The sequence below is a fragment of the Lissotriton helveticus genome, chromosome 12, assembly GCF_964261635.1.
Source record: "Lissotriton helveticus chromosome 12, aLisHel1.1, whole genome shotgun sequence".
Classification (NCBI taxonomy): domain Eukaryota; kingdom Metazoa; phylum Chordata; class Amphibia; order Caudata; family Salamandridae; genus Lissotriton; species Lissotriton helveticus.
Window position 1 is genome coordinate 400,511,195 of NC_136073.1, and position 16,546 is coordinate 400,527,740.

At 42.1% G+C, this 16,546-nt stretch overlaps 1 protein-coding gene across 2 annotated transcripts in view; it reads left to right on the plus strand.

Moving 5' to 3' along the window:
* The window catches only part of NKD1 (NKD inhibitor of Wnt signaling pathway 1), a 177,014-nt gene that overhangs the window by 133,930 nt on the left and 26,538 nt on the right, over positions 1 to 16,546 (plus strand). The window contains exon 6 of one of the 2 annotated variants that reach the window (XM_078671067.1): positions 10,834 to 10,929. The exons of the other annotated variant lie outside the window; for it this stretch is intronic. Within the exon in view, the coding sequence (XP_078527193.1) occupies positions 10,834 to 10,929 (96 nt within the window). The remainder of the gene's footprint in view (positions 1 to 10,833; positions 10,930 to 16,546) is intronic. 2 annotated transcript variants of the gene reach the window in all.

Below are 16,546 nucleotides of genomic sequence, written 5' to 3' on the forward strand. Positions count from 1 at the left end.
CCCGTCTCATTTAGAGTCACTCATGCCATCAATATGTATTACTCTGTCTCCGCCACTGACATACACCTCCAATATCCCAAAGGAGTAAGGGCAGTTGTAGGTTGTGCCGTTTGTCCATCCCCTCCCCTATTTAGACTAGGCGAACAAACTGCAAATGATTACTTTCGCTTACCATCATTCAAGGTGGTAAGTGAAAGTGAATGTAAATCCGTATTTTTAAAGCGCGAACTACTCACCCTTACGGGTCTCTAGGCGCTGGGGGCTGTAGTGGAAATTAACCCCTTGGCTTCGGCAGTAATTCCGCCGCAGCGCTGGGGGTAGGAGGGCCGCGGGGCGCTGCCATGCTCGTGATGGAACCACTCCGTCACGAGCCATGGGCGCGCTGTACTTGTGACGGTGTGGTTCTGACACGACCACGCCCACTCAATAGAACGCGCCGTGCAGGTGCTGAATCGTGGCAGCGTGGGTGGGGCGGCGCGCTGTGACGGAATCACTCCGTCACCAGCACAGCGCGTCCGTGGCTGGTGACGGAGTGGTTCCGTCACCAGCACACAAGGGGTTAAGTGAGCTATTGCCCAGAGTCACATGGTGTTGAGCTGAGCTGCCGCCGGAGCTGGGGATCAAACCGTGAAGCCTGTGCTCCGAAGTTAGCTGCCCTGGCTGCTGCACCACACCTTTCCACAGTAAAGACATTTCTATGACCCTCATTTCATGGGAGAAAACTCCCATGGCAAGGGTGTCATTGCATTGTTTTTTATTTCCGAAAAGAAAATCCCACTTTGCGATTTTCTTTTGGAAAATAAAAGAAAGAAACTGAAAGTTGCCATACAGCTCTGTTTGTTGACGGACTGTACGGCACACTTTAAACGCATTGACCATGCGACTGCAGGTCCTGCCGATGTAAGAAATGAACAGCTACTTTTTGCAGACTATAGCAAAGTTTTCTTGCTGATAAAGACGACTTATGCTGACCTACAGAGGGAGAGCATTGGCAGGATACAAGTCGAAGCTGGTAATTTACATTGTTACATTTGAACAAACTCTCTGGGAAAAGAATACATTTTACATTCCGTTTCTCTCCCTGTCACCGAAATTGAGCATGGAATTGGGCAACTGTTCAAGCACAGTGTAGCAAGATATCCATGTTTGCATATGGTATTTATACTTTTTGTGAATTCCAGTGTTGTATGCCAATATACAGCTTCATGCGCACAGCTGGCCTAAGAAACACATCAGTGGCATGGAACTGTAACATGATCCCACAGACATGCCATTTGGGAAAGTATGCTTCTGGCCACCAATTGAAGGGACCAGGCATGCACTTAGTGTTATTGCACTCAAACCAGGGCTCTGCAAAAGGAGGTTTTGTGGCCTGTCAACATAAATGGCATGGAGGTAATTGTTGGCTACTTTGTGGACTTTGTGGGAAGCCTTTGTGGCAAACAATGCTGAGAGTGATTGCATGCTAGTAGCACTGCAAACTCAACTCGTCAGCCTTTGTGTTTAACTAGATTTTTAAATTGCTATCTACACTTTATATAAATTCATATGTTTTTGTAAAGCGCTGCATGCAGCAACAGCAATTCCAAGGGAGGTTCAAGGGGAATAAACAGTTCCATTCTTCTGCTCAGGTGGAGTCACGGTCAGCTTCCATCTTCGAATAGAAATCATGTTGTGCTATTGGCCATTTCTCCATAGACTCATCTATAATAGACTGAGTAAAAAGCTTAGTTAAGGGGACTACAGGGATCAGCTGTAGTGTAGGCAGATCTTATAACAGATTTAGCTGTCTGACCAACTGATGGTGCACAAAGAGCAGCAGGAGAAATGTGACTGAATAATCTAGAGATGTCGGAAGTGTTTGAGCACTGTTGTGTTGCTTGGTCACATGCGGACAGGTTAAAAGTGGACCATTAATTCCCTCTGAAATTGTAAGATGACTTTTTGGAGTCATGGGTGGGATACAACAGTGCTCTGGAGCGGCAGACCCTCTACATGAAGTGATTTAACTCAAGATTATTTTGTTTCTTGATTGGTGGTTGGGAGAGAGCTTTGTTTTGGTCCGCTTCAGGGGTTTGGATGGTTGGAAGCACTTGTTGATCTTAGACATCCTGTGGTGTGTCCCTGGATCTCCTTACGAAGTAAGCACAGAGTATTATATAGAATCTTTCATTGATCAGAAGTCAATGTAGCTTCCTCTGGGTGAGTATTATATTGGGACAGACCCAGAGCTGAATTTTAGTCAAGTAGCATGGCTCTAGACTCTTTGGTATTAACTAATTCGTTTTGTGGACGCCCACCACAAATAGTTTTGCACCAGTCAAATCAGCGGTTGACCACTGTACGTACCCGGATATTTTTATGAGAATTCAGTGAGAGGGTTAAATAGAACCCCATTGTGTCTAAAGTGGATGCCCATTATTCTTCTGTACTACTTTAGTGGTATAGTTTGGTCTTGCCTACAGTTACCCTATTGTCGAAGACGAATTTTAAACAGTACGAATACTTGCAGAGAGCCTTGGGACAGTCCGCTGCTTAAGATTGGTTGGCTTTCTTGTCAATCTAATTTGCTCACTTTTCATTTCATATCTTTCAGCCCTTATCTTTTGTTCCAACACTGGAATATAGCATTTTGACTTATCTTTTTTGGCTGGATGACTTCTATACTTCCACTGATGGCATTTGGGGTACTATTTTTTCTGTTCCTTTGAGCACTCTGTGCAAGTGTATATGGTTACTTGAGGTTTTCCTCATGTGCTGCTTACCCAGTCAAATTCCCATATGTGCTCTGTGCTGCTCCCCTAATCTGTTCCCATCCCAATCATTTTGTTTAATATTATTGTTTACCCCCTCAGTTCTTTCATAGCTTCCCCCATCACTGTTCGTGCCACTTTTCAGTGCTTTCTTTAAACTCTTACCCAAGTCCTACCTGATCTACCATTGCTTTCCCCATTGATGCTACTGCCACTCATTGGCACTTTTTGTTGAAACTCCCACTTGCCTGCACTACAGTTGCTCTTCCATCCCTATTTTGAACTTTTTTGAAATATATGTTGCTGCTGGGCCTCTCCGTTCTGAAATAAAAGGCATTTTGGTACACTGTATGTATTTTCCTAATTTACCATTCGAAGATGGGTCTCTGCAGTCTTGGATCAATAAACTAAAACAAAAAACAATATGGCTTCCACTTCGCGACACGTATGGTGATGCTCTGCTTCATGACACATACCTGTGCTGGCCTAATGGCAGATGCAGCATCACACTTTTTTTGCCAATGCTGCACAGTATCACAACATTTATTTTTCCACTATTTTTCTTGATGCAAATCTGCACCCGCAAAAACCAATGGCTAAGCAAATAGGTATTCATCGGTAAAGCCACAAGGCGAGGTCTATTGGTTTTGCCAAGACATGTTTGTTTTGCCTGCTTTCCATTGTCTGGTTTACTATTTTCACTCCACATACAACCATGTTTATTTATGTGTTTTTTAAGTATTCTTTTAATTAAGCGACTGCTTTATTATAATGAGCTAGCTTCAACTTCGGAGTACTTCTGCTGAATTAGGTCTTGGCTGCTTTGAGTTTCCTCTGGAGATTCAGAAAGGCTTGGGAGTCGAGCTTTCCATCGGGTACCGAATACCTAGAGCCCTGGTTTGTAAGGAACGCTCACACTGTCCTCTTTGATGCTGCTCAGAGGGTCCATGCCACATCTAGATGGGGGGAAAACCTCTTCTCTGTCCTCTTCTCCTCCTGGCTCTCCTAAGTCAATCACGACGCTGCTGTCGCCAGCATGGCCTCCTTGGCCGCTCAGCTAGAGCCTAGGAGCCTTAGGACTGTTCTTCACCAGGCTGTGTAACACAGCCTGGTAGAGAAATGCTAAGTGCATACAACTGTTTGGCCGGCTGGCCCAAGATGGCCGGCCAAATTGTCATGCACGCTTATGGTGGCCCGTCCTAACCTGGCCCCTCAGCCCGTACGAAAAAGAAAATGATAATAACGTTGTTATTATAATTGTATTTTTCCTTTTTCCACTGCCCTGCAAGCAGTGGGGTGACACTCCTCTGCCATAGCAGAGGAGCAGCCAGTGGGAAAACGTTTGGCACATTCATTCCAAGAGTTATGCTGATTAGTGTTTTCCATGAGTGTAGCCACTCGTCATGCCAGTCCATACCAATAAAAACCAAAAATGCTGAGATCTAATGTTGCTGCATATGCTAATGCTGCATATGTTTGGAAACAAACGCACAAGAGACCCATTGCAAACGTAAATAAAAAAATTTAATTAATGAAGAAATTCAAGTAGAGCTCGGCCTACCAGAGCTGGCATTCAAGTGGGCTACTTTTTAGCTGGGCTATGAATGACAGTAGAACAGATCGACAGATGAAGAGGGCTGATCGAAAAGAAGGGAGCGAGAGAAACAGTGGGAGAGGGAGAGAGACAGAGAGTGGAGAAAGAGAGGGTGGGGGGGGGGGGGGAAAGTCCGAGGCAAAATACGCTACGCCAGGACTCGTATATATATATAAAACTCTACAGTTTGCCTGTTTAGGTTTTGTGGGATAAATTTCTTGGGCGGCATGCCAACTATCTCAATCCTGTCTGACATCCAAAATGAATCACTAAGGGCAATGGGCTGCTCTTCCTTGAGTGACTTTACAACTTGTACATGTGCAATTTTTTCTTGTTTATATCTCTTATATAACTCATGTAATCCAAAGTCCTTATGTAACATAACTGGTTCTTTTGTAAAGCGCTCTGACATCTTCAGGTAATGTTCGCGCTATATAAAGTCGCATTAAATAAATAAATCAAAACACTCTTATTAGATCTGCATGCCCCTTCTATAAAAATCCCCTTTTTCATTCTTACTCCACAGCGTGCTTCTCTCCATCCTGCGTTTCTTTTCCTCTCCTAGGCAGTCTTCTCTCCACATTTATCTGTCTCTTACTTATTTTTTACCTTCCTCTCTTTGTGAGTCCTCTCTTTTACTGACCCCAGTTACCCCTCTCCCTTTACCACCCTATCCTCTCTCAGACTGGCTTTCCCACCTCCTCCACCCCTTTATCTCACTCCCCTCTTTTCCTGGCTCTGCCACCTTCGATGCATCTTCTCTGCAGATGCCAACATACCATAGCATCAAGAGGGCTTTGATTTAAATATTTGTAAAGTGCAGCTGTCGCTCCGAAGGGAGCATCCTGGCGCTACACAGAAGAAACCAGATTGATTGGGTAAGTGTGAGAATGGTCCTACTATACCAGTGAGGAGCAGGATGCATCCGTGAGCCTGAATATCCAGGTTTTCAGTGATTTTCTGAACTGAGTCTCTGATGTTATCCCCCTTAGGTGTGCAGGCATGATATTCCATACTCTTATCCCCTAGACTGCGATGGATTTTCCTCCTTTGAATTTATACCTAAAGTGGGGGGGGGGGCTTAGAAGGTTTGCTGGGGAGGATCTGAGGGTCCTAGCGGTGACATAATTAATGAACTTGGCTGGCGGGTATTTAGGTCCAGTGCCCTAAAGGCTCTGAAATGAATCACCACGATCTAAAATAAAATTATTTTCTGTATGGGTAGCCAATGCAGGGTCTTAAGAGCTGAAGTGGCCAATGAATAACGAGGCATTTTCAGCATTAGGCGGGCTGCTGCATTCTGTACGATCTGTAGCCTTTTCCCTCGTTTACCCCATGACGATCCTCCGACCCCACTTAATGGAACTCTGCTCTCCTTTTTTTTTTTTTGGTCTTGACCTGAGAACATCTACTATGTGTATATATGTATATAGAGATAACTCTAATCACTGGTATATGCAGTAGACCTTTGTACTCTACCATTCCTATGTGACTCTTAGAGTGTATCCATTTGTATCTCTTCCTTGAGTGACTTTACTACTTGTACCTTTGCAATTTTTCTTTGTTTGTATCTTCTCCTTGTGTGACCTTACATCTTGTACATTTGCACATTTTTTCTGTGTGTATCTTTTATGTAACGCATGTAATCCTAAGTCCTTATGTTTTGCAACTGGTTCTTATGTAAAGCGCTCTGACACCTTCGGGTAAAGTTTGCGCTATATAAAATCGCATTAAATAAAATAAATAAATAAATAAAATATCACACATAGCATGCACAGTTATCTTTTTGTTGTATAATCCGCAATTTCGTTCTAAACCCCTTGGCACTCACGAAAACAATTACTATTGTCTAAGATCATACAGAGCAGAAAAACAGCATATCCTGGTTGTAAATGGTGCCAATTCAGAGTTCTTGTGAAACAAGGCTAAGAGAGGGTGGTTTGCCCTCAAGCATATAGTTTGTACTTAGTAAAGAGAGAATGTAAAGACAGGCCGCTTCTTGTCCCGAAGTCTTTAAACTTCTCCTTTTTAAGTCACACTGTAGACACCATCGACTAACATGCCCATACACCATTGCCATGTTTTCGCACATTTGGTGGCATTTGGGGTCCTGAATTAAAGGGCATTTCCACCCTTCGGTGACATTCATGTCATATAGGGAGTAGGATCAACTGACCTCAACCTTCTTTTAAATAATCGGACAAACTAATTGTTCATGCTGTGATGAGAGCTTTCATATGGCACAAACTCGAGGTGACCAATCGCTTCTTTTCAATCATTTCTTCATTTCTTACTTAAGAAGAAGGTGGGCCAATAAAATAGCCTGATGTTCTGTCAAAAGGAGTATGACATGTCCTACTGCCTTATTTCTGTGAGTAGAAAGTTTGAGAGTATGAGTGGTGCATGTATCTTAAGAATGCATTTATCAATTAACTTCTAAATGGTGGGATGGATCCACTAGTGCGAAGTCTGACATTTGGATGAGACTGCTGCTCTTTTTTTAATGTAAAGAGGGATGTGACCCAATTGAACACTTTCTGCTCTCATTGTGTGGTGGAGGCAGGACGGTTTGCATATGTGGGAACTTCTAATAGTCACCTATGAGTTGCTTTAGTAAAATATCAACCCAACAGTTAAATGAACAGACCCCATTCAACTCCAAGCCGTGAACCAGGATTTGTGTGAATTCTGCAGAGCTCAGTGTGAACTTGTAGCTGAGTAGGGACTAGCTATCCTGCGAGTGTGGTATTGGGCATAATTGGAAAGAGGTTTGGAATTGAGCTTTGGGGCCCAGTGAATTGAATTTTGATGCCAAATTTAAGTGGGGTGGGGTGGGAAAGGTCCTTTTTAGGTCTCGCCTACCAGACAGCATTTAAATGTCTGTAGGCAAAAGCCGATTGTAGACCATACCAAAATCTTTAAGTGGGCCTAGAGCTCGCCCAGTATATACCAGTGGTTGTCTTTACTGTCACTCTAATTTGTTTGCTTCCTGCTCTTGTGTTTGTCCCTTCCTTGCAATATATCACTTTGATTGGGTAACTTGTGTCTTTCCACTGCTCACATTTAGGGAACGACTTCCTTCTTTTTTGTTAAGCACTTCAGACAAGCACTTGTGTTTTCTTACTCTCTTACTCGAGTGCTGCTAACTCCCCTCCAATACCTGGCCTGAGCTGCTTCCCCTTCACCCATCCCTTACTCGCAACTCCATTGTTCCCCAGTCCCTTGCAGCCCTTGAAATACATAAATTAAATATTACTTTTTTTGAGGGGGTCAGCAGCAGCTGTCATTTGCTGTCGGGTCCTATAAGCACTTTTGCACATGAGATCCATAAATAAAAAAAAAGAAAGAAAATGGAACTGCATCATTTAGTATGCAAACACTTGCGTGGTGAGGTAGGCACATGCATACCTCATAACACATGTGCATGCCTATAGAATGAGTCAGCTAGCAACAGCCCAACTTAACGCACCTTTTTGTTCTCTTTTTTTGCCAAATTTGAACAATGTCGGCACAAAGCATTGGCGTAGCCGATAGGTCCACAAGGCAACACCTATTGCCTTTGGCAATGCTTGTTGTAGAGGTGTGCTGATAGTCTTGTGTATAGTAGGGACAGGGTCATGAGCATTATTCTTAAGAGTATAGGCGGGAATTGCATTATTAGAGGTGGCATGGAATTGTAACCATAAATGATATCTGTGAATATTTCAAGTCAAGTTAGAAGGAGTGAAGAAGATTAGAGGACAGGAAGTAGGGCACCATGACAAGTCAAGCATTAGTGTGTGGTTGCGGTTATGCTATCCCTTCTCTTGATGATTTTTCAGAAAAGAATGAGGAGAAATCCTCTCAAACCTTTCCAAATGGGCCAATGTTTTTCCTTAAGGAAGGATATAATTATGGGCAGTTTTGAATGGTCCCTTCTGTCTTTGTTTGTATGACAAGGTTTTGTTGGAGGAAAATAACTTGTTGTTTAAATGGAAGAGTGAAAGACAGGGCTTGAGGAAGTCACTGTAAACTAATCACTGAAACCTAGATTTTCTTCAATCGTACAAGCGATGCAAGTCATCTTGTAGACTAATACCACACCTACCACCTGTGAGTGGACCTGTTGGCCTTTTTTAAACTTGAAATGATTTTCATGGAGCGGCATGTTCTCGGAGTGATTGTTTATACTTTCTCTGTGTCTCTCATAGTCACAGACCTGTTTGTTTCCTTTTCTGCTGATGAGCCTCTAGTGAGGCATGAAGGTGACAGCTGTGGGTAATTGATTTCTTTACATAGCATTCGCACTCCTACAGGATCCCGAGTGCTGTGTGTAGTGATGATAGGAGACATGATATTTCATCGCACCCCACACAGTATATATTTTTCCTCACTTATGTCATTATATATATATTTATTTTTTTATTTTTTTCGCTCCTCTGTGGATATGTCTCCCCTCTATTCTTTATCTGTTGATTATCTGTGCTGTACCTACTGTAAAGCGCTCTGATACCCTGGGGTCTGGCTAGCGCTATAGAAAACTTCTTAAATAAAAATGTCTTCTACTGTCTTGTGGTAGGTGTGGAATTAGTTTACATGATCACTTCCATTGATTGTCTAGCTCTATATTGTGTTTTTATACTTGCAGGTTAAGACAAAGGTGGATAGGTAGGTCCTGTAGAAGGCTCCTACAGCTTATGAAGGGTAATAGAAGGAAAGAAACACGTTGACCACGCTTTTACACTAGAGTTAACGATTGGTAATACCATCACACATTATAATCTGCACATCTGTACATATGGCTTATGACATGCAAATTCTTCTTGAGTATTTGTGGTAAAAAAAAGCATACCAGGACACAAGGAGTTAAATTTGTATGGCGAGGTAAAGTCACACTGAAGGGTGCTTGTAACTATTAAGGAAGTTGTTTCCCAGGTGTAAATTGATTGTAAATACAATACGTGAGGCAGTGAACAATGGTTGTCTCATGACAGTTTGGCTGGATTGTAGGTATAAAATGGAATCTGACCATTGCACTGTAGTAATAAATGTGTGATGTTGGTGGCTCGCGAATCGTATACTGGTCATAAACAATTATTTTTCATAGATTACTAGTGAGAAAAAATTACAATTTTAAGAAATAGAAAAAAAGAAATTAAAAAACGCATTCATTCACGGGAAAATGCACATTTATGGACGTGTCTTTTCAGCTATAAATGAAACTAAAAACCACTGAAATTGGCCAGTGGATATTATCAGCTCCACTAGAAACTTAAGCCACTTTCAAATTGTATTTTTCATTTTATTTTAAGAATTATAACTTCCTTATTCAATATTACTGTTACCTCAAGAGCAAAAATCACAACTTTAATAGAGATCGTAGTGTGCCTGGTAAATAAAACCCACTACCGCCGGACATTAGAACAGCCGCAGCTAGCAGGGGAGACCAATTTATGTTTTATTATTTTTTTTCCATTGCGCTGAAAAGTCTGAGAAAAAATCACCACTAACACAGCCCCCCCCCCCTCCTCCCCCCACCATGGAAGCTGGAAGGCCCTTGCCAGTTGGTGGGTGCAGGTTAAAAGCGGAACTCTGCAGAAGTAAAGCCCGCATTTGTTCCATTTTAGTTCTTGGCATGCCATCAAGGTTAGAACTTGGTACACGGACCATGACTAACGCAGGGAAGGGTGCCATGTTATTAACCAAGCAGGGCACATCCTCATATAAACATCTCGTGCTAGGCAGTGTGGGACGGGAAACTATTAATATGTGGCAGGGGCCCAAAAACTGAGGAGGTTTCCTTGTTCGGCGACTTAGAGGTTTCTAGACGCGCTCCTGCTGGAGCCCTGGAGGACGGAAAATGCTTTTTTTAAGGCCCTGGATAAAAGAATGTGAAACGCGTGTGTGTCAAGAGAGACCGCCTAGATGTGAGGTGAATGCGATTTGGCTTTCAGAGCTGCTGGGAATGTTTGTGCAATCGGAGGCTGTGTTTCCACAGGAGTGAGGGGCACTTGGCATCTTTTAGCAGGGCTTGTTACAACTGAGCGAAGGCTTCCTTTGAACTCGGTAGGGGAGAAAGCGGGGAACTGTTTACTGCTGTAGGGAATTGGTTTCAAGTCGAGGGATCAACCAGGTATGTTGAGCTATCTTGAGCCAAATCTATTTGAAGCTGTTTACTTTCCCTGTGTACAGTGGCTTTAATTTGAATGGCACTGTAACTTTCTTGTTGGGCTTGTTGTGACTGCCGGCCTCAGGGTGCCTGGACCTTGAAAGGAAATCTGAGGGTACCATTCAGCTGGCTGGGCTGATTGAGTGAGAGTCTGTTTTCTGTTTCCATCATTTGATGCTCGCGCCCTTTGCCCGTACACTCCATAGTGGGTGCTTGGTGGGGAAGGAATGTCCTTTCACAAGGCGCATTCATTCAGCTCTTAAGTAAATCCCAATGAATCTACGATTCTAAGGAAGAATATTTTTGTGGGTAACCGTTGCTCTTTGCCTGTCTCCTAGGAATTGGAATGTGATGTGTCTGTAGAGGAAGATAACAGGCAAGAGTGGACCTTCACACTGTATGACTTCGATAACAATGGAAGAGTTACCCGAGAGGTAAGCAAAGCGTAGCCTGCCATTAATTATTCTCCACAAAACTTTTAGATGCTTGTTATGTTGGTGGTTCCAAATTTTATAGTAGTTCAGTGTCACATATCTTACTCATCCCACTTTTATTACATTTAAAACTGTGCCATTTGTATGGCCATTAAACACCTTTATACAACAAAAGGGGGGGAACCAGGGCGGACAATATTTAAAGGGGTCCCATTAAACACCTTTGCCATGAGCTCTGTACTTTGAATTTGGCCAGCCAGTAAAATAAAATATTCAGTTTTAATCCGGTTCTGGAAGCTTAATCATCTACTTATGTTAGGGTCTTCCTTGGAAAATATCTGTCATGGCTGGCATATTTTACACCTATTTTCATCAAGACTTCCCATATGAACGTAGTTGCTGAACATCAATGTAGGTTCTATGTGAGGTATGCCTGTTGTTAACCTTTTGTGTTTGGTGAGTGAAAATGTTCATAAGTACAGTTTATATATTTGCCGTCGAAGACCTTTGATTAAGGAAAAACAAAACATAAGGTTGTGTGGTAACTGATGTGACACAGAAGAAAATCTACACTTTTGGTAATTTTTAAACTTTTTGTAACAAACTACTTCTGTAGAATTTGATGTGACAACTTGGACCTTGAATCATAATTGATTAGGATAAATTAACTGGACAGATCACAGGACCAGATTTGTTAAGTTTTGGATTCTGGAAACACTGCATGAAAGGACCAAAAGACTTATCAGCTCAATTCTGAGGGCATCTTGAGAGAAGATGGTCTCCCATCCTCTCCATTTTAGCTTTGGTTCTGTTACTCTTTTCGGCACAGACTAAGCCTCAATTTCTAAATATGTTTTGGACTTGTTGTTGGTTATCTGTTAAAGAACCAAACATTGATATATTGTTTATATACCACTTTTATTCAAAGAGCTTAACCTGGAGTCCAACTGCCGAACAAAACTCCATGGTCACCCAAAAAGAATATTTACATTTTACCTCGGCTCATATCCTGTTGGAGAAATGCGAGAGAGCTGAACTGAAATATTCTTTCAAATGTGTGTTTATGGAGGAGTAAATAACATGATATGAAAGATTAGGTACAGACAGTAAACTCCATATCGTAGAGAATGTAGCAGTCTAAAACGGAGACAGTGTGAAGGTGAATAAGTAAAATGAAGAACAGTCAGTGCAAGGTGAAAAGCATAACATAATAAGATAAAAAGCTAATGGATACTAAAGAGAATGAATGAGATGAAGATAAGTTGATAATAGTAACAGCTTCAAAGACAAGTGTAATATATTATGAAACACCAAAAGACAGAGCAGAGAACTGTAATCTAAAATGTGAGTTTAGCTCATGATAAGGCATTAATAGAACACCAAGCTAGACGCACACGCTCAATTATTATGAAGAACTGTGTGTCAATGTCATTTTCTAATTCACCTATAATGTGGACTATAAAGTTGAGCACAGGTTTATAAATCAAAGCTATGCAAAGCACGTTGTGTAGTTATGACAAAGAGAGCTGACCGTTTTTTTAGAGAACCGCAGTACACATTATCTCTCTGTTTGCAAGAGTAGGCAAGCAACATCAATCTCCTTAGACAGATTATAGCTCATAAATTAACAATGGCACAGCAATGAGGAAATAGTATTGATCTATATCTACCTGTTAAAAATGCCTTAAATGAACTAGAGAAAACCTTTATATGTGTGTGGAGAAACCACAGGAATGCAATTTGTGGTACATTCTGATGTTTTTAAGTTCTACTTACTTCAGAAGACATACTGTTGGTTACTCAGCATAACAGCAGAGGACTTTCTGGAACATTCAGACAACTTTACTTGGCTATGCAATGCCAACACTCCACTCCAGGAAGTGTACATTGCCCAGAATGGAAGTTAGAGACAGGATTCCTTCACACAGTCTACTCCACCTATTGTGCAGCAAGGCATAGGCGTTTGGCTCACTGAACCTCTCTGGTGGTCACAACATGTGAAGGCAGGACACTTTTGAGACTCAGTGTAGTATTCTTCACTCTGTAGACGTGATTGCAGCAGCATATACAAGTACGGTCTTAATGTAATCAGATTGACTAACCCTCTTGTAAGAGGCTGTCCAAAGGAGAACTGCGCCTGAATGAAACTGAATCACCTGAACTTGAGAGTCATAGACCTTTCTTCATTTTTAGGGTTCAGCCTGTATGGGCAGGCACTAGCACATGCAGGGTCGGATTGGTAAGGCGGGCACTCAAGCAACGAGCAATGGGCCAGTACCTGAGTTGCAATTGTGGGATGCTTTTTTGTCCGGCGTGGTGGCTCTGTCTGTGCTGTTCAGATGCCGCCAGCGGCCCACTGGGGGCCTGAGCAGCCTTTCTGGAGGCAGATTGGTCTCTATTACCTCCCTTTTACCAATGGGGTGGAAGTGTAATTCCCAATCTCTCACTGCGCCAGCCCATTAATGTATGCAGATTGAGCAGAGGCCATGGGCCTTAACAGAAGTGGCCTCACTTGTATTCAGATGTGGTTAACCATTGTGAACTAATCCATGCAACATTGGATTTTTTTAAATCTACATTCTTTACAATTCCCACCACTTTTTCAGGATGAAAAAAATGACTATTGCCCTTAGGTGCCATAATTGGTTTTCTGATCCACACCCAAACACCGACCTTAATGTGGACCAATTTGCTTCCTCCAACCTTTTTTTTACCAGCTAAGGTGACCATTTCTCAACAGTACTTTCACACAATCCTTCGGTGTAAATTTACACCTGGGAATCCTTCCGCTCATCATAACAAATGGAGTCATAACTGTCAAATTATTCTTAGTCACTCTGTAAGCCCCCACTTCCTTTTTTTTTGCAATCCTCCAGTCACACCCTTTACTAACAGCATCCTAAATAACCCCCTTGATCATGTGGTTAAATATCTCCACTGTGACATTTCCACTGGAATTATAGAGAGAGGTGGTCTTATGCCTCACACCTACCCTTTCAAAATATGTTTTAGCCGCATTGGAAACAAACTGCACTCCATTATCACTCAGGAGTACAGCCGGAATCCCTTCTGAACAAAACATCTTGTTAAATAATTCTAACACAGTGGCAGTTTCTACCCTCTGGAATATGTCCACCATAAGCATTTTGTTGAACAGATCTACCAATACAATCACATACTTCTGTGCTTCACCCAAAGGACCCACAAATCCACTGTTACACTCTCCCATGGTTGTTTGGGAATTAAACCCTCACTCATGGGTAGTCGTAAAGTACTCAATGTTTTATCTGATGAAGAACAAATACCACAATTCTGGATGGACCTTTCCACTGCTTTATCAACTCCAGACCACCAAAAAGACTCCTTTACAACTGTTTTGGTCCTTACTATACCAAAATGGCCCTCAAGACAAAGATCCAAAATGATGTTCTGCATCTCAAATGGAGGAATAATCTTGCAACCTCTAAAAACAATATCTCTGTTCACTGACAACTCTGACCTGATCTCACAAAACGGTCTCCACTCATCTGGCAAAAATTCCTTTTTAGGCCAACCATCAGACATGTACTTGAAAATATTTTGCAAAATGTTATCCTCCTTCTGTTTTTACTCCAAATTTTTCTGTTTGATGCTCTGAATCATGAAGCAAAGCAACTTCAGAATCATTCCAAGGGTCATCCTCCAAACACTTCTAAAGGACATGGCATTCTGGACTAACAATCTGCCAACAGGTTGTCCTTCCTTGGAACATATACAATGCTCTAAATGTAATCCTTAATTCATATCAACTACCTCGCACTTCTGGCCGATGCGGTAATACTCCTCATAGTAGTGAGCAACGTAACTAAGGGCTTATGATCACACCGATTAATAATCGGTCTACCCCACATAAAGGCACGAAAATGGTCAATGGCCCATGCACAAGCCAATGCTTCCTTTTCTATTACAAAAGACCTCTCTTCTGATGGAGACAATGATCGAGATGCAAATACAATGATACTCTCCTTTCCTTTAGGCCTGGGCAGTGAACTCTGCTCCGTTTGTGGAGTTTTCTAAACTCCGCACTCTGTGGAGCTCACGGAGTGCAGAAAACTCTGCTTCACGTAGTGCCGCAAAGTTTTTTCCCCATTGGCACTCGCAAACGGTAAGTTTACGAGCGCGAGCTGCTGCGTGGGTAGAATTTCTACCCTAGAGGCGAGAAGACCATCGCGAACGGCAGTTTGCAATTGCATTCCTCCACTTTCGCGTAGCAAAACTCCACGAACTACGCCCAGGCCTGCTTTCCTTCTGCATCTTTCTTTGTAAGAGCTGCCCCAGCCCTTTATTACTGGCTTCAGTTGTCACATAGCTCTCCAAACTGGGGTCAAAACTGCTCAGAGTAGAAACTTTTTCTAGGTAACCCCTAATGTAATAGAAATCCTCTTCACACAACGCATCCCACACAAACTTCAAACTTAAGCAACTGCCTAATGTTAAACATCTTTTCTGAAAAATTGGGGCTCAATTTAGGACAAAACTCTTCCATCCACAGGAATGACCTTACCTCTTCCTTGTTTGTGGGAGGTGGAGCCCCAGTGATTGCAATTATCAAGGAGAGCTTGGGTTTAACCTCCCCTTCTCCAATTTCATGTCCCAAATAAGCCACTCTCCTCTTTGAAAACCTGCACTTACTCAGCTCCACAGTCAAACCTTTGCTTTTCAGTATACTGAACTCTTTCTGCAACATCCTTTCATGCTTTGCTCTATTTTCCCCAAAGACAAAAATGTTTTCCTGGAAATAGAGTACTCCTCACTCCTTCCCAAACAAATTGTGCATGAGCCATTCAAAAACCGCCACTACCAGAAGGCCAAATAGCATACAGTTAAACTGAAACCACCCAAAATGGCATGATGAATGCTGTTATCTGCCTGAACCTTGGTGTAAGAAAAACCTGATGATATGCGCTGGAGAGATTAATAGTTAAAAACCATGTGGCCCCCTTCAGACTTGACACCATCACTCTGATTTTAGGTAAAGGAAATCGATTGATAAAAATGTTGCCATTACTGTGGCATGCTATAACCACCAGAGAATTCCAGTCTGAGCACTCCACAGGTTCAATAATGTCAATTTCCTTAAATTTTTCCAATTCTTTCGATGCCTTTTCATGTACCATTCTCATTTTGTGAACTTTTGGAAAAAAAATTGCCATCTCAATCCCTACTGAGCTTCCATCGTCTACTACCAATACTTTCTCCACACTGTTCAGGCCCAGAACAATGTGCCTTGATCCTGCCATTCCGGGACAGAAGGTCCTCTTTCAGCCACATATAATTCAACCCAGGATTGTTTGCCTTTAAAGAAAAGGGATAATAATCTGAAACATAAAATGTCATTCCTTTCTCGGATAAAACTTTCAGGATTTATATCTGGTGGAGAAAGATGAATGCCAATTTTTTCTACAAATCTGTTCCTCCAAATCTTGTTACTGACTATAGTAAAAAGTGATCCTAAATCTGCATAGATTTTTGTGCAAACAGCATCTATAGATATATTGCATTCAGGGCTCCTCTCTTCTACTATATTCAGAACAAATGTTTCTCGCAAATCCATTACATTGTCCAGCTTCAGAGACTC